This window comes from Jaculus jaculus, chromosome 1, assembly GCF_020740685.1.
Source record: "Jaculus jaculus isolate mJacJac1 chromosome 1, mJacJac1.mat.Y.cur, whole genome shotgun sequence".
NCBI lineage: Eukaryota > Metazoa > Chordata > Mammalia > Rodentia > Dipodidae > Jaculus > Jaculus jaculus.
This window is the reverse complement of record NC_059102.1, coordinates 263019067-263041813: the sequence shown is the minus strand read 5'-3', so window position 1 is coordinate 263041813 and position 22747 is coordinate 263019067. Positions and strand designations below refer to the sequence as shown.

General features: G+C 44.9%; 1 protein-coding gene and 1 pseudogene across 2 annotated transcripts in view; both read right to left on the bottom strand.

Annotated features, from left to right (window-relative positions):
• Positions 1 to 14492, bottom strand: part of Zfp1 (ZFP1 zinc finger protein) — a 28904-nt gene extending 14412 nt beyond the window's left edge. Inside the window, exons 1-2 of one of the 2 annotated variants that reach the window (XM_045157974.1) lie at positions 14354 to 14492; positions 7222 to 7280 (exon numbers count right to left, since the gene is read on the bottom strand). In XM_045157974.1, coding sequence (XP_045013909.1) covers positions 7222 to 7236 — 15 coding nt within the window. In that variant the 5' untranslated portion in view covers positions 7237 to 7280; positions 14354 to 14492. The remainder of the gene's footprint in view (positions 1 to 7221; positions 7281 to 14353) is intronic. The other variant, XM_045157979.1, reaches the window with a different exon arrangement.
• On the bottom strand, positions 14335 to 20700 carry LOC123458620 (annotated as a pseudogene).
• Positions 20701 to 22747: the final 2047 nt, after the last annotated feature.

The window sequence follows — 22747 nt, the reverse complement described above, 5'->3', positions numbered from 1 at the left end:
CTTCTCTTTCTCTTTCATTGCTTGCAAATAAACAAAAGTATTTTTTAAAAAGTCAACATAAGCAACCAGGTGTGGTGGCACACACCTTTAATCCCAGCACTTGGGAGGCAAAGGCAAAAGGATCACTGAGTTCAAGGCCAGCCTGAGACCATATAGTGAATTCTAGGTTAGCCTAGGCTAGAGTGAGACCCTACCTCGAAAACAACAACAACAACAACAACAAGAAAACAAAAGTCAACCTAGGGCTGGAGATGACTTAGTGGTTAGTCTGCAAAGCCTAAGGACCTAGGTTCAATTCCCCAGTACACATGTAAGCCAAATGCCCAAGGTGTCCATGCATCTGAAGTTTGTTTGCAGTGGCTGAAGGCCCTGGCCCATATATTCACTCTATCTCAAATAAATAAAGGGCTGGAGAGATGGCTTAGCAGTTAAGTGCTTGCCTGTGAAGCCTAAGGACCCCGGTTCGAGGCACGGTTTCCCAGGTCCCACGTTAGCCAGATGCACAAGGGGGCGCACACGTCTGGAGTTCGTTTGCAGAGGCTGGAAGCCCCGGCGCGCCCATTCCCTCTCTCTCCCTCTATCTGTCTTTCTCTCTGTGTCTGTCGCTCTCAAATAAATAAATAAATAAATAAATAAATAAATAAATAAATAAAATGAGAAAAAATTAATAATTTTTTTAATGTCAACAAAATTGGACTTCTATGTGAGCAGGAATAAAACTCAGTAGCAGAGGCCAGTAAGCTAGAAAGGAGATATAACGGGAGGGAGGGGGGACTTAATAGTATGGTATTGTATATACATAAGTAGAAGAATAGATTAATGGGGTTAAAAGGCCTAAGTGAGGTCAGGGGAAGTTATGGAGTAAAGGTAAGGTGGAGGAAGGGCTAATCAAAATCTAAGAGCATATAAATAAATCATATGAAACCTACTTTTTTGGACAATGGAACACACAAGAGCCATAGATTGTTACTAGAAATTTTTTAGTGCCAGGGGTGAGAGGTCCCTGATACCCCCAAAACATTATAGGCCATTGCCAAGCCCCTTGGTTTCCAACCAGAAATAGATGGTAAGACCCTATTGCTGAAGACTCCACATACCTGAGCTGCAAGGTCACTGAGAAACCCTGCTGGAACTGAGCTGAAAAACTCCTCCATGTAGACCAGCTGACAGAAAGCTGGAAAAAGCCATGCTGCATGCAGTTCAATGGGACAGAAAGAAATCACCAGTGGAGATACTCAACAGTGGACAGTGCAAGCCTTATATTTGGCCAGCCAGGCCAAATGAGTCAACAGGTGCAATAGTGGGAAGTCTGTTATGGGGAAACCAATTGCCCTCTAATTGAACTGGAGGCCCACTCCATGGGAGGTAATACATCCCTGAAACTGAAAACCTACAACAGGGGTCATGAGCTCTAGGGGTGTAACGTCTGCTGGTGATGGCTAAATGTATATACTATGCTTATTAAATGGCCCAGTAAGCACTTCTCTTAATGTTCATACCCATATATTAATGCTACTCTTACTGTTGGTTAGAGAACCTTCTCTTTTCAGATGGCAGTGAGTTTAGAATGACTCAGAAGGCACCATGGTGCTGAGAAGAGACAAAGGAGTGCTCAGCACTGCAATATCTCTATCACACCTTCCAAGGCTCAGGGTCTATTGCAGAACAGGTGGCAGAAAAAAATGTAAGAGCCAAAGGAAGGGTAGGACTCCTTGCTCTTCCAGACACAAAATGGCCTAGATATCTATGACCTCACAGTGCCTGACACTACCTACACAGGACCATCATAATAAGAGGAAACGATCATGATATTAAAATAAAACAGAGACTAAGCCGAGCGTGGTGCTGCATGCCTTTAATCCCAGCATTTGGGAGGCATAGGTAGGAGGAGTCCCGTGAGTTTGAGGACACCCTGAAACTACATAGTGAATTCCAGGTCAGCCTGAGCTATAGTCAGACCCTACCTTGGAAAACCAAAACCAAAACCAAAACCAAAATAAAAATAAATAAAAGAGAGACTGATTGAGAGGGGAAGGGTATATAATGGAGAATAGAGTTTCAAAGGGGAAAGTGGGGGGAGGGAGGGCATCACCATGGGATATTGCTTACAATTATGGAAGTTGTCAAGAAAGAAAGAAAAGAAGGGGTACCTCTGCAGGAAGATGTCTACTTCGGGGAAGGATAGAAAACAACAACAACAAAAGAATAAGATCTACAACAGTAATTCTTGAACATTTTGAGTATATATTATGGAGTGGTTTAATGCCAAACCGTCCCTATCTTTATATTTTTCCTGATATGCTTGAATTATGCTGTCACTTGACTCTTCAAAGCACAGAGCCTTTCTGTGCATTTGTGTTTCTGCCAGCCATCACAGTTCCCTGGTGGATGGGCCCATCATCCTTCACAGGACTGGCAAGCAATTATGGGGAACTTGTAATTTTCTCCTTATATTGGCACTGCTCTGTATCTGGAGCACTGGTGTTTTCCATGTGAAATAAATGACATATTATTCCTTCTCCAAATTAAGCAAAATCATTATGTGTGGGAGCCATAATATTGTTGTTTTGGTAGTGTGAGTTCCCAAGTACATGAATGTCAGAACAGATATTAATAAACATAAATTCCACCAAACATTTACCTCAGACTATAAATCCACATTTTATATTTTACCTTAGCATGGAAAGAAAATTCCCTATACTTAGGACCTAGAGTTAGTTAATCAAAGTACTATGTCACTTGCTTTTCATTCTTTGTCAATTTTATTGCTATGTGACTTTTTCTGACATTAGCACTTGGTATAAAACCCCAAATGGTCACCTTCTGTGAAGGGGGATACTACAGGGCAAGGTAACCATCTACCCAGGTATTCAAACTGGACACCAAGGTGGGTAGTTCTAAACAACTGTCCACCCACCTGCCCTCTTATCCCTGCTTCCACTGCCTTCGTTGAGGCCCCTAGAAGCAATGGTTACACTGGTGCCTTAGCTTCTACTCTTTCCTCTCCAGTCCCGAAAATAGCCATTGCAATTTGAGTTCCTCCTGAGTTTGCTTGTGCCGTCTAACCTGTGAAAGTTTTGAGCAGCTTGCAAATTAACAAGAGGTAAAAATGTGGCACTCAGAGACAACCATGCACCCACTTTAGCCAATAACTTTTTTTTTTTTTTTTTTCGGTGACACTTTGTGTCCTTTAGGGACAAAGGGGGAAAAAATCCAAAGGCATATAGAATTTGGGAACTTTATCACTGAAGCTCAAGACAGAACAGGAAGACCTTCTGCATCCTGGATGATGGCAGAAAGCCTGTAGATCTCAAAGAACTTGAGCTCTTAATTGAGCACTTTATAAGAAGGAATACAGGGGCTGGGGAGATGACTTAGCGGTTAAGGCACTTGCCTGCAAAGCCAAAGGACCCAAGTTCAATTCCCCAGGACCCACATAAGCTAGATGCACAGGGGGGTACATGCATCTGGGGTTCATTTGCAGTGGCTGGAGGCCCTGGCATGCCCATTCTCTCCCTCACTTCTCTCTCAAATAAATAAATAAAATATATTTAAAAATAAGTAAATAAATAAAAGATATTGCTAAACACTTATTAAAATGGCTAAATCCTAAGCCAGGCGTGGTGATGCATGCCTTTAATCCCAGCACTTGGGAGGCAAAAGTAGCAGGATCACCATGAGTTTGAGGCCACCCTGACACTATATAGTGAATCCAGGTCAGCCTGGGCTAGAGTAAGACCCTACCTCACAAAAAAGCAAAACACACACCCTTATCCAGAATGCTAGTCAGAACCTAGAGTCATCTGTGAAAGATTATATAGATTAGGCTAGCCTCTGTGCTGGTCTATGAGAGATTATCTTGATTAGATTAATTAAGATAGGGTGGCACCCTTCCATGGACTAGGATCCTGAACTATTAAAAAATAGTTGGTTGGGCTAGAGAGATGGCTTAGCGGTTAAGCGCTTGCCTGTGAAGCCTAAGGACCCCAGTTTGAGGCTCCAGGAGCCACGTTAGCCAGATGCACAAGGGGGCACACACGTCTGGAGTTCATCTGCAGTGGCTGGAGGCCCTACAGTGCCCATTCTCTCTCTCTCTCTTTCTCTCTCTGTCTGTCGCTCTCAAATAAATAAATAAAAATGAAAACTAATAAGACATTTAAAAAAATATTTTTAAGATCCAGGCATTGTGGCACATGCCTTTAATCCCAGCACTTGAGAGACAGAAGTGGGAGGATCACTGTGAGTTCAAGGCCACTCTGAGACTACATAATGAATTCCAGGTCAGCCTGGGCTAGAGTGAGACCATACCTCGAAAAACAAAAAAATTATTTTTACTGTATGGTCCAGCAACCATGGTCCTTGATATCATTCAAATGAGTTGTAAAGTATGCTCGTACCAAACCCTGCACTTTAACTGCCAAAGTAGGGACGTCACCAAGATGTCCTTCAATAGGTGGATCATGCAGACACAACACTGAGTGGTAAAAATGAAGGACCTGAGATCTGGGTTGCAGAGTTGGTCTAGCACACAGAGTTCAATCCCCGGCACCACAGAAACAAAACATGGCAGCACACACCTGGAATCCCAGCACTTAAGAGATGGAGGGAGGAGGATCAGGAGTTCAACATCATGCTTAGCTACATAACAGGTTCAAGGCAAGGCGGGCTACATGAGACACTACCTTAAAAGAAAAGGCTAGGGCTGTAGAGATGGCTTAGCAGTTAAGGCACTTGCCTGCAAAGCCTAAGAACTCATGTTCGAATCTCCAGGTCCTACATAAGCCAGATGCACAGAGAGACAAGTGCCCAGTGTGGCACATGTGCACAAGGGGGCGCACACACCTGGAGTTCGTTTACAGTGGCTGAAGGCCCTTGTCTGCCTATCCTCTTTCTCAAATAAAAAAAGAAATTAAAAAAAGCATGGAAGAACCTTAGTTCTTTAACAGAAGGAAACCAACCTGAAAAGGTAATCTACTACATGAGCCCATCTATATGATTCTGGAAAAGACCAAACTAGGGAGATAATATAATGAAAAGGTCAGCAGTTGGCCAGAGGCTTTGGGAGAGGAAGGGAAGAATGAAGAGGCAGAGCACAAAGGAATCTTGGGAGTAAAGTCATCTGAAGGATTCTTTAATGGTAGATACATGTTACTATTCTTTTGTCAAAACCCACAGTGTCCAACACAAAGAGCAAACACTAAGGTAAATAAATTAAGAACTTAAAAGTATTAATACAGGCTTATCAAGTATAACAAATGTACCATGGCACAACGGAGGAGCCAGACCTGGTATTACATGACTGCAATCACAGCAGTTAGAGGCTGAAGGAAGAGTATAAATTCACAGCCAGCCTGGACAACATAGCAAAGACCATGTCACAGAAAAACAAAGGGAGCCGGGCATGGTAGCACATGCCTTTAATCCCAGCACTCAGGAGGCAGAGGTAGGAGTATCGCCATGAGTCCAAGGCCACCCTGAGACTACATAGTGAGTTCCAGGTCAGCCTGCACTACAATGAAACCCTACCCCCCCCAAAAAAAAAGGAAAGAAATACAAAGGAAGGGATGAGTGGTGGGGGTGAAGGGAAATATGGGATCTCTCTGTATTTTACATTCAATTCTTCTGACCCTCTTGCCTCTACTTCTTTAGTAATTTCTTACTGGTGTGTGCCACCATAACCAGCGCTACTCAGTTTTTCTATAAACCAAAAAGTGAAGTCAGAGCTGCAGAGATGGCTTAACAGTTAAGGTACTTGCCTGCAAAGCCAAAGGACCTAGGTTCGATTCCCCAGTACCCATGTAAAGCTAGATGCACAAGAAGGCACCTGTGGCTGGAGTTCATTTGCAGTGGCTAGAGGCCCTGGTGTGCCTATTCTCTTTCTCTCAAATAAACAAATTATATATGTATGTATGTATGTATGTATGTATGTATGTATGTATGTATGTGTATATATATATATATGTGTGTGTATGTATGTATGTATGTATGTATGTATGTATAGACATATATATATTTATATTTAAAGTGAAGTCAGGGGCTGGAGAAATGGCTTAGCAGTTACAGTGCTTGCCTGAGAAGCCTGAGTACCCAGGTTCAATTCCCCAGTACCCACGTAAGCCAGGTGCATAAGGTGATACATGTGTTCGTTTGCAGTGGCTCAAGACCCTGGAGTGCCCATTCTATTTTTCTCTCTCAAATAAATAATTAAAAAAAAAAGATCAAGCTGGGCGTGGTGGTACATGCCTTTAATCCCAGTACTCAGGAGGCAGAGGCAGGAGGATCACCAAGAGTTTGAGGCCACCTTGAGACTACACAGTGAATTCCAGGTCAGCCTGGACTAGAGGTAAACCCTACTTCAAAAATCAAAAACCAAAAAAGTATAGGTTTTTAAATAGCACACAAAGGGCTAGAGGGATGGCTTCGCAGTTAAGGTACTTGCCTACAAAACCAAAGGACCCAATATTGATTCCCCAGGACCCATGTAAGCCAGATGCAAAAGGTCACACGTTTCTGGAGTTCATCTGCAGCAGCTGAAGGCCCTGGTGTACCCATTCTCTCTCTCTCTCTAAAATAAATAAAATAAAAATAATAAAAAGTTCATGTAAACTGAGTGTGGTGGCGCATGCCTTTGATCCCAGCACTTGGGAGGCAGAGGTGGAGGATTACCATGAGTTCAAGGCCACCCTGAGACTATATAGTGAATTACAGGTCAGCCTGAACTAGAGTGAGACCCTACCTGTAAAAAAACAAACAAAAACACATGTAAGCAATAACCTGATTCATATGTGTTCTTCTATTTGTTATTTGTACCCACATAAATTTGTAGAAATGAACTCTGGAAAGCTACTCAAAACAGTAATGACAATACACCTGTTAGATGGGGGGCGGGAATTAAATACATACCCACATACGTTACTGAGTTACTTAGCACCAACCTAACCTCATTGAAGACACAGAATATATATAATAATGCCCTATGCTAATACTAAAGAATGCTATATGAATCAGGTTCAGACCTCAAGTAGAGAACAAAGGAACGGGTGCTACTCATAACCAATGCAAGACACGTAGTTCAATTTACTTTTTAACAGCTGGCATTATTAGCTTACTATGTTTTCCTTGAGTCTAAATCAGTCATACGTTTCTACTTCATTTTGTAGATCCATATAAATGTCCACAATTGCAATGAAAAACAAAGTGGAGAATAAACAAATAACTCACCTGGGACTTAATCATTTTCTGAAGTTTTGAAGTAAAAGCAAAGTAGTACAAATACAAAGCTGGAATAAAAAAAAAGGAAGGTATGTTACTGAGATCTGAGATGCCTTGTAATCTTAAAATGTCTTGTTTAGAAATTCCTACACATCACCTGGGAAAGTATTACTCCCTTTGCCTCTTCAGAGGGAGCAAAAAGAAACATAACAGTCTCCTTAAACATGAGACACCCAAAAAAGCAAGACTGAGTTGGGTGTGGTGGCACACACCTTTAATCCCAGCACTCAGGAGGCAGAGGGTAGGCGGATCGCTGTGAGTTCTCAGGCCAGCTGATATTACATAGTGACTTCCAGGTCAACCTGTGCTAGAAGGAGACCCTACCTTGGATAGAAAGGGCAGGACTAAGACAACCACCACCAGGAGACAACACAACAGAGCCCTCTACCACTGAAATCATCAGATAAGGAACGTGAAACATTTATGATTCACACACTAAAGGCTTTAATGAAAAAGGAGACAATATAAACAAACAAATCAGCAATGTCAGCAGAGATAGAAACTACAAGTAATTAAATCAAATCAAAATGCCTAGAAAGCCGGGTGTGGTGATGCACGCTTTTAATCCCAGCAGTTGGGAGGCAGAGGTAGGAGTATCACCATGAGTTCGAAGCCACCCTGAGACTACATAGTGAATTCCAGGTCAGCCTGAGCCAGAGCGAGACCCTACTTCAAAAAAAAAAAAAAAGCCTAGAAAAGGGCTGGTGGTATAGTTCGGTGGTTGGGTTTGGATATGGAAGACTCGTGTTGAAGGCTTAGCCAGATCCATTACCTGGAGGTGAGTGGACCATGAGGGCTTTGCTCTCCTCAGTGGACTGATTAATCCTGTGATGATTCACAATATGATGACATTATTGGGAAGTGGTAGAAAGAAGAAGGGGGGGGGGGCTTCTTTCCAGTTAATAGGTACTGGGAACATGGTCAGGAAAAAGATGTGTTGTCACCAGCCCCTTCCCTCTTTCTGCTTCCTGGCTGCCATGAAATGAGTAACAGCACATGCTCCCACTGTCATGACTAGCCATAATGATGAACTACTACTCCATTGTAAAGTGCAGAGCATGCAGGGGGCCCTTGTTTAATTCCCTAGAACAATGGAGGGGGAGCAAAAAACTTGCGGGGGCGTGGTGGCCTTTAATCCCAGCACTCGGGAGGCAGAGATAGGAGAACTGCTGTGAGTTCAAGGCCACCCTGAGACTACATAGTGAATTCCAGGTCAGCCTGGACCAGAGTGAAATCTTATCTTGGGGTGGGGGGGAGCAATAGAGAAATGCAAGAAACCAAAAGTTTGTATGTGAAAAGACCAATACTGATAAGCCTCTAACCTAACTGGCCAAGGGTAGGGAGGAAACTGGATGTGATGGCCCACCCTGTTATCCCAGCACTTGGAAGGCTAAGGCAGTTCAAGTTCAAGCCTGCCTGGGCTACATAGCGAGACCCTGTCTAAAACCCAAAACAAACAAGGAACACAAATTGCCAACATCTAGAATATTCCAGGACACATTCCTATAAATGCTGCAGATATTAGGGAGCTGCTCTTTAATGAGCCAACGGGTGCAATAGAGACTCGTCTCTCATGGTGTAAATCAACTGTCCTCTAATTGGACTGGAGGCCTGCTGCATGGGAGGGAATACATCCCTGATACTGGAAACCTACAACAGGGGTAGTCATGAGCCCTAGGGGTGTAATTGCTGCTGTCTGGCTAAATGTATATACTATGCTCATCAAACTGCCCAGTAAGCACTTCTTGAATGTTGATACCCTTATATTAATCCTACTCTCACTTTTGGTAGAGAACCTTTTCTTTCCAGATGGCAGTGACCTTGGGATGACTCAGAAGGCATCATGGTGCTGGGAAGAAGTGACAGGAGTGCTCAGGGCTGCAATATCTCCATCACACCTTCCACGGCTCAGGGTACATTGCAGAATAGGTGATGGAAAGAATGGAAAAGCCAAAGGAAGGGTGGGACTCCTTACAACATGCTCCTCCAGACACAAAATGGCCTGGATATCCATGACTTCACAGTGCCTGACACTACCTACACAAGATCATCGTATTAGGAAGAAAAGATCATGACATCAAAATAAAAGAGACTGATTGAGAGGGGGAGGGGATATGATGGAGTGTTGAGTTTCAAGGGGAAAGTGGGGTGAGGAAGGGCATTACCATGGGATATTAACAATTATGGAAGTTGTTAATAAAAAAGATGAGCCGGGCGTGGTGGCGCATGCCTAATCCCAGCACTTGGGAGGCAGAGGTGGGAGGATCGCCATGAGTTCAAGGCCACCCTGAGATGACAAAGTTAATTCCAGGTCAGCCTGGACCAGAGTGAGACCCTACCTCGAAAAACCAAAATAAATAAATAAGATGGAAAAAAATTAAATAAAGCTAAGGGCTGGAGAGATGGCTTAGCAGTTAAGACATTTGCTGTGAAGCCAAAAGACCTAGGTTTGATTCCCCAGACCCATGTAAGACAGATGCACAAGGGGGCGCATGCGTCTGGAGTTCATTTACAATGACTGAAGGTCCTGGTGTGCCCATCATATTCTCTCTCTCTCTCTCACTCAAATGAATAAAATAAATATTAATAAATAAATAAATAAGTTGAGGGGCTGGAGTAATGGTTTAGCAGTTACAGCACTTGCCTGCAAAGACCAATGACCTGGGTTTGATTCCCCAGTATCCATGTAAAGCCAAATGCACAAAGTGGTGCATGCATTAGGAGTTTATTTGCAGTGGCTAGAGACCCTGGCGTGCCCATTCTCTCTGCTTGCAAATAAATAAATAAATAAAAATTAAAAATAGCTGGGTGAGGTGGCACACAACTTTAATCCCAGCACTGGAAAGGCAGAGGTAGGAGGATCCCTGTGAGTTCAAGGCAACCCTGGGTCAGAGAGAGAGAGAGAGAGAGGAGGGGGGAGAGAGAGACAGGCAGGCAGGCAGACACCCTACCTCTGGGGAAAGGAAAAAAAGGAAAGAAAAAGAAAATATAAGGTTGAGAAAATTTCTTTTACAGCCAGATGTACTGGTGTATGTCTTTAGTCCCAGCACTTGGAATGCTGAAGTAGGACTGTTATGAGTTCAAGGCCAGCCTGGCACTAAAGAATTCTAGATCACCCTGGGCTTAAGTGAGACCCTGTTTAAAAAAAAGAAAAAGAGGGCTGGAGAGAAGACTCTGTGGTTAAGGCACTTGCCTGCAAAGCCAAAAGACCCAGGTTCGATTCCCCAGGACCCACATAAGCCAGATGCACAAAGTGGTGCATGCATCTGGAGTTCATTTGCAATGGCCAGAGGCCCTGGCACACCCATTCTCTCTCTCTCTCTTTCTTAAATAAATTTAAAAATATTTTTTTAAAAAAAGAAAATTTCTTTTACAAAAATAAAGTGACAAGAAGACTGAGATAAATGGCAAGGAATACAGGGAGACCTAATATAAAAAGGTGTCTGAGACAATAAAGCTGCACTTCTTAACCATGTTTTCTTATTTTTAAATTTTTACTTATTTATTTACTTGAGAGAGTGGCAGAGAGAGAGAGAAAATGGGTGCACTAGGGCCTCCAGACACTGCAAACAAACTCCAGGTGCATGCATCCTCTTGTGCATCTGGCTCACATGGGTCCTGGGGAATGAATCGAACTGGGGTTCTTTGGCTTTGCAGGCTAACGCCTTACCACTAAGCCATCTCACCAGCCCCATGTTTTCTCTTTAACCAGGTTTCTATAGGATATGCATCCTATGATCCTATTCCTAACACCTGCTTCCTTCAAAGCTTGCAAAGAGACCTTCCTGGTGTTGTGACAGGGTGTCCCTCTCACATTTAAGCAAAAACAAAAGAAGAAGAAGAAGACCTGGAGACAAAAGCAAAAAGAATCCCATGCAAGCTGGGTATGGTGACTCATTTCCAGGACAGCCTGGGCTAGTGAGACTGTCTCAAAAAAAACAAAACTGCTGCTCATGCAGAAATCCTAAACCGTACACTGTACCTGACAGTCATTAGTACATCTACATGAGCCACATGTCAAACTAGACAAGCTTAACTGAGTGCTTTTTCAGAGAGCATGCCAAAGACCCTATCCTTTGCATTGTGTTCCTCATGCTCAAGCATAAGTCCCAGTAAAGCCTCATTTGGAAATCACTAGTCTTTCTGGAATTTCGATCTGGAGTAAAGCAAAAGAACCCAAGACTGAGAAGAAGCAAACATTAAGAAATGTTAACATTAGCGGTTACAAAGTCTCCTCCTGCAAGGCCCGGACTCCCTTGCTACAAGTACACTCCAGGTTTTGTACGAACACAAATGCTAGTGGGCAGAAAGCAGGCACCTCACTGGCCTCTTCACACTGAGAGATAGCCTCAGCGCTTCTGGGAATGGTGAGGGTATGAGTTACTTTTCCTGTCCATGACAGAAGGGTTTATTTTGGCTCACAGTTTGACAGCACACCATAAAAGGCATGGCGACAGACAGAAGTGGTGAGTCTGAGCTTAGGAAACAGAGAAGGGTGAATGCTGGTACTCAGCTAGCTCTTTCATTTTTATTCAGTTCTGGGCCCCAGTCCATGAAATGGTGCTGCCCATAGTTAGTAAGGGTCTTTCCACCTCAATTAACCTGGTATAGAAACTCCCTTACAGCTGGGTATGGTGGCGCACGCCTTTAATTCCAGCACTCCGAAGGCAGAGGTAGGAGGATTGCTACGAGTTTGAGGCCACCCTGAGAATACAGAGCGAATTCCAGGTCAGCCTGGGATAGAGTGAGACTCTACCTTGGAAAAAAAAAGAAAGAAACTCCCTTACAGACATGCCCAGAAATGTCTCCTAAGTGATTTTCAATCCTGTCAAGTTGACAGTAAGTATTAACTATTAATTACAGCAGGTTTCTGTAAAATTTGGGTCCCCTATCTTGGATTATTGCCAAAACTGCTCTGTAACACTCTAAAGGGAGACAAAAGGAAGCCCCTTTTCTGGTTTAAGAGTTGTTAACAGGTACACCTGACCAAGTAAAGCCAGGCCCTACATTAGGGCCCCCAAATGTATGTGCTCCAAAAACAGAGAATTGCTTTGGGAATCTTAACCCCAAAACTAGGAATGTTCTGCCAGTTGGAACTGCTATCCTAGTTGGTTGAGATTAACAGTGACAGCCCTTCTGGCTAAGGAAGCATCAAAGTTAAGTTAGGACAGCCTTTGGAGATTCAACGCCTTCATCAGGTACAAGCTGTTCAGCTTCAAGCTGTTCTGGTGATAAGGGAACTTCAATGGCTAGGCAGCAAAGGATTAATTCAGTTTACCAGGACCAGTTATCAGACATGTCTAGCCTTACCTACAGAATCCACCACGACATAATTTCTGGCACCCTTCTCCTTACAACAGAAAAAAAAATTTTGGGGGAAGGGGTGGGGGGTTGGAAGGCTATGCCACAGTATAAACTCTGTTGAAATTAGAGACCAAGGTCCTTCCAGCACACCTAATATCCCAAAATGCTGAACTTAACTGCTCTGCATCTTGGACAAGGTAAATGTTTATACTGACTTTAGGTAATGGTCTTTGGTACTACATGCCCATAGAGCCATTTGGAAAGGAGGGTTACTAAGAACAAAAGTCATTAAAAAGACAACTCTTTCTAACTTTCTTTTCTTTTATTTATTTATTTTGCTGCTGTTGTTTAGAGGCAGGATCTCACTCTAGCCCAGGCTGACCTGGAACTCGCTATACAGCCCCAGGCTGGCTGCAAATTCACAGCGATCCTCCTACCTCAGCTTCCCAACTGCTGGAACTAAAGGTGTGAGGAGCTGCTATGCCCAGGGAAAAGACAACTCTTTAACCAGCCAGGGAACAAGTAGGCAGGTAAAGCCACTAAATTGGCAGCCTACACAGCTGAGCCAGGTAAAATACTAGCCATCATGATAGGTCAGTATTTGGAATAAAGTAACGTCTCCTAGAGAGACATTAACAAACCAGCATCTATTTACAAACTAGCCATATGTGCTATTACCAAGTTACACCTCAAGCTCATCTGAGAGCTCTCCTATAGTCTCAAAGTTGTGAAAGGTTCTGGCTACAAGGAAAGAGCATCAAATTCAAGCATAGAAACATTCAAAGCGCTTGCATGGGGCTGGAGAGATAGCTCAGAAGTTAAAGGCATTTGCTAGCAAAGCCCACTACAGGTCAGGGTTCAATACCCAGGTCGCCCATATAAAACCAGTCAGGCATTTGTTTGCAGTGGCAAATGACCCTGGCACACGAACACACACGTGCAAATAAACAAAAATTTAAAGCCAGGTGTGGTTGAGTTAGGAGAATCGACCCGAGTTCAAGGCCTGCTAGGGCTACAAAGTGGGTTCCAGGTCCACCTGGACTAGGGTGAGATCTTGCCTAGGGAAAACAAACCACGCTAGACCTGTGCACATCAAAAACTACCAGTGGGCAAATGAAAGTCAAATGGAAAAATAAATAAATGAATAAATAAACACTGCTCCCTATGTATGTCTGGTGCAAGTCATCTTTCCTGTCTGGGCCTGGTTTCCCTTCGGTTCATGCTGAGATACCCTTGGGGACGCCACCGCGCAGATGCGAAATCAGGTGACCGTGTAACTGAAAACACTCCGGAAAGACAACAGAGGTCCCGGCGGGCATCTTCGGCGCTTCGGAGACGCTCCAGCTCCCTGCACGCGGCTAGGCCAGGGACCTGGCGGGCGGCAGCATGAGGGGCGTGGCCAGGTGCGCAGCTCCGCTCCGACCCGACCCACTCCCCGCAGGGCGGGCCCGGCGCGTGCTCGCCGGGCTTCCCGACTCGCTCCCGCGGGCCCGAGCCCCACGACGCCCGCCGCAGGCGCATCTTCTGACAAAGAGAAGAACCGAGCCTCGGGGGCCGCGCCCTCCGCCGCCGTTCCTGCCCGGGCCAGTGCGACCGGCCGGCCGGACCCCCGGGCCAGCTCCCAGAAGAGCCCCACACGCCCTCGGGGGTCGCCGCCGCCACCGGCCGGTCGGGCAAGTTTGGGTTCCCGCCCCGCAGCCCAGGCACGAGCCCACTGCTCATCACCTGTCCCTCGGCCCCAGGCCGCGCAGCGCTGCTTCACAGCGTCCCCTCGTACCTGGAGGGGTCAGCCTCCCACTCGTGGCTCCGAGCCAGCCCGAGCACGGAGCGGGACGGCGCGAAGGGGAGGGGGGGGCCTGTGACCCGCTCGCGGCTGCAGGTGGGGGAAGGGCGGCGGTCGGCGCGCTGGCAGCCTCGCGTATGCGCAGTCAGAAGAGGCGCCCGCCGCACCCAGAGTTCTCTGCGCGGTGGTGAACCGCCGTCAGGACTACATTTCCCATAAGCCTCCGAGCTGCGGTGGTTGGGACTCTCTGGAAAGTCTGTTCCTTAGTCTACCCCCTCATTTGGAAGGTCCCTTGACTACTTCCCAAGATATCTCTTAACCTGAACTGGACTATTCGAGTCTGAGTGGGGTTGTGAATTACAGTCCATTTCTCCTTCCAAAATATAAAAAACTTGGCTTTAAAATGTTACATGTTTTGGCCTGGAGAGATGGCTCAGCGGTTAAGGCATTTGCCTGCAAAGCTTAAGGGACAGGATTTGGTTCCTCAATACCCATGTAAAGCCAGATGCAACAAGTATCGCATGTATCTGGAGTTTGTTTACAGCGACTATAGGCCCTGGCACTCCTATTCTCATTGTCTCATTCTCTCTCTCCTTGACAATAAAAAAATTTTTTTTAAATAAAATTACGCTTTTTAAAAAGTTACATCTTGGGCCGGAGAGATGGCTTAGCGGTTAAGCGTTTGCCCTTGAAGCCTAAGAACTTAAGTTCGAGGCTCGATTCCCCAGGACCCATGTAATCCAGATGCACAAGGTGGCACATGCATCTGGAGTTCGTTTGCAGTGGCTAGAGGCCCTAGCACACCCATTCTCTCTCTCTCCCTCCCTCCCTCCTTCCCTCCCTCCCTCTCTCCCTCTCCCTCTTTCTCTTTCTGTCGCTCTCAAATAAATAAATAAAAACAAAAGTTACATCTTTTTGGCTCAGTGGTTAAAGACAGCTTGCAAATCTTGGTGGCACAAGTTTGATTCCCCAATACTTAAAGCTAGATGCACAAAGTGGCATACCCATCTGTCGTTCATTTGTTGTGGAAGGAGACCCTGGTGTATCCTTTCTCTCCCTTCTTCCCTCCTCCCTCCCACCCTCCTCTCTCTCTCTCTCTCTCTCCCCTCTGTCAAATACTTTCTTAAAAATTTACATATTTTAACTACTTAATAGTTTCATTTTCCAGAGATAACACTATATCCCTTTTATTTAGCTGAAAGTGTCAATGTACTGCAACTAGTTTTTTAATTTTGTTTTCCCCTTCCCGAGCTATGGTCTACCATTATAGAAATTGTGTATATTGCCGGGCGTGGTGGCACATGCCTTTAATCCCAGCACTCGGGAGGCAGAGGTAGGAGGATCGCCGTGAGTTCAAGGCCACCCTGAGACTACAGAGTTAATTCCAGGTCAGCCTGGACCAGAGTGAGACCCTACCTCGAAAAAGGAAAAAAAAAAAAAGAAAGAAATTGTGTATATTTAAGGTGCTCAACTTGATAATTTGATATATACATTGTAAAGTATTCACCACAATCAAGCTAGTTAACATACACATCACCTCACTTTTCAGTGTGTATGGGGTGAGAACCCTTAAGGTTGACCCTCTTAACAAATTTCAAGAGTACAATACAACAATATTATCACATGGTTGTGTTAGATCTCCAGACCTTACTAATCATGCATGACTTGGTGCCCTTGATCAGCAGCTCCCATCCCTTCATCTGCAGTCCTCTTTTTCCTTCCTTTTTGCATATGTGCAACATGTGTGGTTTGTGTATGTATGTGTAGAGTATGTCCATGTGTGTGCAGAGATGTTGGGCCCCATGTACAGAGGCCGGAGGAGAATGTCAGGTGTCCCCCCCTGTTGCTCTTCTGTGTTGTTTCCTTGAGACAGAATCCCTCACTGACCTGCTACAGAGTCTCACTGAACCTGGAGTTGCATTTTCAGTCAGACTGGCTGACCAGAGACCTCCAGGGATTCTTCTGTCTATACCCTCCATAGGACTCCATAGGTGTGCTTAGTCATGTTCAGCCAGCTTTTCTGTGAAGGTGCCAGGGGTTGAAATCAGGCCTTCATGCTTGTGCATACCCACTCAGCCATCTGCCTATCCCCCAGCTCCCCCGCCTTTTTTTTTTTTTTTTTTGGTTTATCAAGGTAGGGTTTCACTCTCCCCTTTTTTTCTTTTTTAGAACATCAAGTTCTCAAGTACTCCTTGCCTCATACATACATATAGCTTCCCTAACTGTCAACATCCCACACCAGAGAAGCCCATTCGTTACAAATGATGAACCCATATTGATGTGTCATGAGAGCTCAATGTTCATAGCTTATGTTAGGGCTCACTCTTTAAAAAAAAATATTTTATTATTTATTTATTTACAAGAGAAAGAGGCAGATAGAGAGAACGGGCACACCAGGGCCTCTAGCCACGGCAGATGAACTCCAGATGATATGGCTTGTGCATGTGGTTTACATGGGACCTGGAGAATTGAACCTGGGTCCTTAGGCTTTGCAGGCAAGCATCTTAACCACTAAGCCATCTCTCCAGCCCTAGGGTTCACTCTTTATTTTTTTTAATTAAAAATTTTTATTAACATTTTCCATGACTATAAAATATATCCCATGGTAATTCCCTCCCTCCCCACCCCCACACTTTCCCATTTGAAATTCCATTCTCCATCATATTACCTCCCCATTACAATCATTGTAATTACATATATACAATATCAACCTATTAAGTATCCTCTTCCCTTCCTTTCTCTACCCTTTATGTCTCCTTTTTACCTTACTGGCCTCTGCTACTAAGTATTTTCCTTCTCACGCAGAAGCCCAATCATCTGTAGCTAGGATCCACATATGAGGGAGAACATGTGGCGCTTGGCTTTCTGGGCCTGCGTTACCTCACTTAGTATAATACTTTCCAGGTCCATCCATTTTTCTGCAAATTTCATAACTTTATTTTTCTTTACTGCTGAGTAGAACTCCATTGTATAAATGTGCCACATCTTCATTATCCACTCATCTGTTGAGGGACATCTAGGCTGGTTCCATTTCCCAGCTATTATAGATTGAGCAGCAATAAACATGGTTGAGCATGTACTTCTAAGGAAATGAGATGAGTCCTTTGGATATATGCCTAGGAGTGCTATAGCTGGGTCATATGGTAGATCAATCTTTAGCTGTTTTAGGAACCTCCACTCTGTTTTCCACAATGGCTGGACCAGATTGCATTCCCACCTAGGGTTCACTCTTGATGTATACTCTGCAGATCTTGACAAATGTATAACAACATGTATTAACCATTACAATGTCACACAGAATAGTTTCACTGTCTTAAAAGTCCTTGGTGCTTAACCTATTCATTCCTTCCCAATCCCAGCAGCCACTGATCTTTTCATTGTTTATCTTTTCTGGAATGTCATATTTGGAATCATATTTATATAGCCTTTTCGAATTGGTTCCTCCCTCTCTCTCTCTCTCTTTCTCTCTCTTTCTTTTTAGGTAGGATCACACTCTAGCCCAGGCTAACCTGAAACTCACTCTGTAGTCCCAGGATGGCCTCCAACTCAGAGCGATCCTCTTACCTCTGCCTCCTGAGTGTTGGGAGTAAAGTCATGTACCTTTAAAGACTGGTTCCTTTCACTTCCTAATATGCATTTAAGTTTCCTCCATGTCTTTTCTTTTTTTCCAGGTAGGGTCTCACTCTAGCTCAGGCTGACCAGGAATTCACTATGTAGTCTCAGGGTGGCCTCAAACTCACAGCGATCCTCCTACCTCTGCCACCAGAGTGCTGAGATTAAAGGTATGTGCCACCACACCTGGCTTCCTCCATGTCTTTTCCTGGCTCAGTTGCTCATTTCTTTTTGGCAAAATAGAATGTTCCACTGTCTGGGTATACCATAGTATGATCACATATTGAAAGACATTGTATTTTTTTCTGGTTGCTATGGCAAAACACCTGGCAGCTTAAGGGAGAAAGGGTTTATTTTGGCTTAAAGTTTGAGTTGCAGTTGGGCATGGTGGTGCATGCCTTTAATCCCAGCCCTTGGGAGACAGAGGTAGGAGGATTGCATGAGTTGAAGGCCACCCTGAAACTCACAGTGAATTCCAGGTCAGCCTGAGCTAGAGTGAGATACTACTTCGAAAAACCAAAAAAACAAAAACAAAACAAAACACCTTTAATCCCAGCACTTGGGAGGCAGCAGTAGGAGGATTGCCCTGAGTTCAAGGCCATCCTGAGACCATATAGTGAATTCCTCAAAACACCAAATAATAATAACAATAATAAATTAAAAGTCTGAGTTTCAGTCCATCATGATGTGGCAGCAGGAAGATAAGGTGTCTGGACACATTGTATCAATAGTGGGAAACCCCAGGCCGTGGGATGGTACCACTCAGATTCAGAGTAGGTTTTTCTTTTTTAGTTAAACCTTTCTGGATATAGCCTCATAGATATACACAGAGGTATGTTTCTATGGTGACTCTAAATCTAGTCAAGCTGACATTAAAGATTAACCATCATAGACATCTTAGTTGCATCCAAGTTTTGGCAACTATAAATTAAACTGTTATAAAATCTGTGTGCAAGGTTTTGTGTGGACACAGGTTTTTGACACCTTTTGGTAAACTGCATGATTGCTGTAAGGTGTGGTAAGAGTGTTCAGCATCTTTTTTATTGTCTTTTTAAAAATATATATTTTTTACTTATTATTTATTTGAGAGAAAGAGACAGAGAGAGAATGGGCATGCCAGGGCCTGTAGCCACTGCAAACAAACTCCAGATGCAAGCGGCTCCCCTGTGCATCTGACTCATGTGGGTACTGGAGAATCAAACCGGGATCCTTTGGCTTTGCAGACAAACACCTTAACTGCTAAGCCATCTCCAGCCCTGTTTAGCATTTTAAAAATATTTTTAAATTATTTGCTAGCAGAAAGAAAAGAGAATGGGCATGCTAGGGCCTCTAGCTGCTGCAAATGAACTCCAGACAGCCCCAAACCCAGGTTGTTAGGCTTTGCCTGCAAGCACCTTAAGCCACTAAGCCATCTCTCCAGTCCTCAGTAAGGTATTTTCATTCCTCTGCCTCCCAAATGCTGAGATTAAAGGCGTGCGCCACCACCCCCGGCTAGCTCCTTTCTTTTTTTTTTTTTTTTGAGTTGGTGCACAAGATATTTCCTTTGGTCCAAGGCTTGGGAGGGGATCTGGGCAGTTACAAAGCTGACCAGTGGCTGAAGAGGTTGGGGTGGAAGAGGTCCTGAGGGTGGTTAAGGCAGAGCAGGAGTCCCCTGGAAGGCTGGGCAGTATCTATCTAGTCGCACTTCAAGGCGAATGCTCGCCCAGATTTGGCTGAGGGCTCGCCAGTCTGCGCAGATTGGTCAGGTGGTCCTCCTTCTCCTCCTCCTCCCCTTCCCCTTCCTCCTCCTTTTTTGAGGTAGGGAGGTAAGGTCTAGCTGTAGCCTAGCCTGACCCAGAGCTCACTAAGTAATCTCTGGGTGGCCTCGAACTCATGGCGAGCCTCCTATCTGTGCCTCCCACGTGCTGAGATTAAAGGTGTGAGCAACCATGCCTGGCTACATTCCCCCCCCCCCCAGGTAGGGTTTCACTCTAGCCCAGGCTGACCTGACTTTCAGTATGTAGTCTCAGGGTGGCCTCGAACTCAGTGATCCTCTTACCTCTGCTTGGATTCAAGGCATGCATGTACCACTGCTCAGCTTTTGCTTTTTGGATCTCACTCTACCCCAGACTGACTTGGAACTCTCTCTGTAGCTAAGGCTGGCCTTGAACTCATGGTGGTCCTTCTACTTAAGCTTCCCAAGTGCTGGAATGATAGGCATGAGCTTTAGGTTTTTTATTTTTTCCAAGGTAGGGTCTCACTCTAGCCCAGGCTGACCTGAAATTCACTATATAATCTCAGGATGGCTTCGAACTCATGGCGATCCTCCTACCTCTGCGCCCTGAGTGCTGGGATTAAAGGCGTGTGCCACTCACCACGCCCTGCTTCCCATCTTCTTGATGAGCTTCACCTCCTCATCCAAGAAGTGGTTCTCCAGGCAGTCACAGATGGGGTCTGTGTAGGTAGACAGCGCATGAAGAGCCGAAAGAGCCTGGTCCAGGTTCTTCTCCAGGGCCAAGAGAAGGCTTCTGCACGTCCTGGAGGAGCACCCGGCGCTGGGTTTACATCGTGAGTAGCCGCTCCGCGCCCTCGCGCTTCTCCGCCCAGCCCGCAGAGCCTCATGGTCCGGGGGAAACAGTCGCCCAGAGAGAGGGAGATGTAGGAGGCCCGCAGGTGCAAGTGGCCCAGGCGGTTGATGGCATGGCAGCCTCCACCTCAGTAGAATAACTCTGACGAATCTGGGAGGTCATGGCTGGCCCGGCAATACGGAGTTAGAAGGTTCTGGATGGTCCTGGAAAGGGCAGACAGCTAGGAGACGGTCATGCAGGTGGCAACTGGAGAGACTGGAAGGCAGTTGGAAATTTGGGGGCGGAAAAAAAGGAGGACGCCCCAGCATCTGTTCCATCCAAACACTGTTGAAGCAAGACACAGACACAGGGGTCCTCCGGCATGCGGTTCATCTTTTTTTTTTTTTTTTAATTTTAATTTACTTACTTGACCTCTCAAGTAGGGGAGGAGAGAGAGAGAATGGGCGTGCCAGGGCCTCTAGCCACTGCAATGTGCATGGGTACCTTAGGCTTACAAGGGTACCTTAGGCTTTGCAGGCAGGCACCTTAATCCTAAGCCATCTCCCCAGCACTTCATCATCTTTTTTGTTTGATTGAATAATTTTGTACTTCAGAGAGAAAGACAAAATTCTTCAGCAGTTAAAAAAGATCATTTGCTTTCAAAGCTTGCCAGCCCAGGTTCAATTGCCCAGTACCCACATGAAGCCAGACACACAAGATGGTATGTAAGTCTGAAGTTCATTTGAAGCATGACAATTGGCCTTGACTTGCCACTCATTCTCTCTCTTTCTCAACTAAATAAACATTTAAAAACATATATACATAAAAGTTTAAAAGGGAGAAAGTTTGGGCAGAAGTACCCTTTGGGGTAGATAATGATGTGCTCAGAAACCATAGGTTGTTACTGAAAAGTTTCAGTGCCAGGAGTGGATACCACCTAGTGAGTTGTTGGTCAGGGAGGGCCTTAAGCCCTCCAAACAATATATATTGCCAAGGTTCTTGGTTGCCCACCAGAATGAGATGGTAAGACACCATTGCTTAAGACACCAAATGCTTACTTAGGTTGTAGGACACTGAGAAATCAAGCTGAAAATTAAGCTGAAAGCCTCCTCCTTGTTTACTAGCAGTCATAGTACTGGAAAATACTTTGTAGCCTGCAGGGGAGCGGGGAGAAAAGTCATCAACAGTCTTACCTAGCAGTGGACCTTGCAAGTTACCCAACTGGCAGCCAGGCAAAATGTCCCACTAGTACAATAGTGACATGTCTGTTGGATCTCAGGTTGGATTTGAGGCCTGCTCCATGGGAGGAAATTTATGCTCTGACACTGAAAGTCTAGTTGAAAGCCCATGGCTGGGAAGTTCATAAGCCTTGAGGGGAGCTACTACTGCATCTTGGGTACATGGATATAGTATGCCCATCAAATTGCTCTCTAAATACTTATGTTTATGCCCATACATTAGTGCTGCTCTTGCTTTGATTAGAGAAGTTTCTCTTTTCAGATGACAGTGGCTGCTGGAAAGACTCAAACTCAAGTTTCAAGTTTCAAGTGCTGAGAAGAAGGGACAAGTAAATGTTCAGCACTAAATGAGACATCTCAGTCACATCTTCCAGTGGCTTAGGGACTATAGCAGAAGAGGCTGTGGAAAGAATGTAAGAGCCAAAGGATGGAGAGGAGTGCTTTGGAATGATGTGTTCCAGACACAAAGAGGTTGTTGTATTCATGACTTCATAGTGGCTGCTGTTACCTGAACAAGACCTGTATAACATTGGGCCTATCAACAGGTCATCATGGATGACGGAGAAGGGAGGAAAAAGACACTGCAGTGGAAGAGGAATAGCAGGAAAGAAGAGGGGTTTCAGTGAACACAGCTGGGCACGGGGGACAAAGGAGGGTGGTGGGTAGAGATTATGTAGATTTTTTTCTTTTTTAAAAAATATTTATTTGCAAGGGGAGAGAGAAGGAGGGAGGGAGGGAGGGAGAAAGAAAGAAAGAAAGAATGAATATGGGTGCACCAGGGCCTCCAGATGAACTCCAGATTACATGTGCCACTTTATGCATCTGGCTTTACGTGTGTACTGGGTAATGAAACCCAGATTGTTAGGCTTTGCAGCTAAGTGCCTTAACCACTGAACCATCTCTCCAGCCCCCAAGATTATGTAAATTTTAAACAAAGTTTATTTTATTTTATTTTTTCGAGGTAGGGTCTCACTCTAACCCAGCTGAGCTGT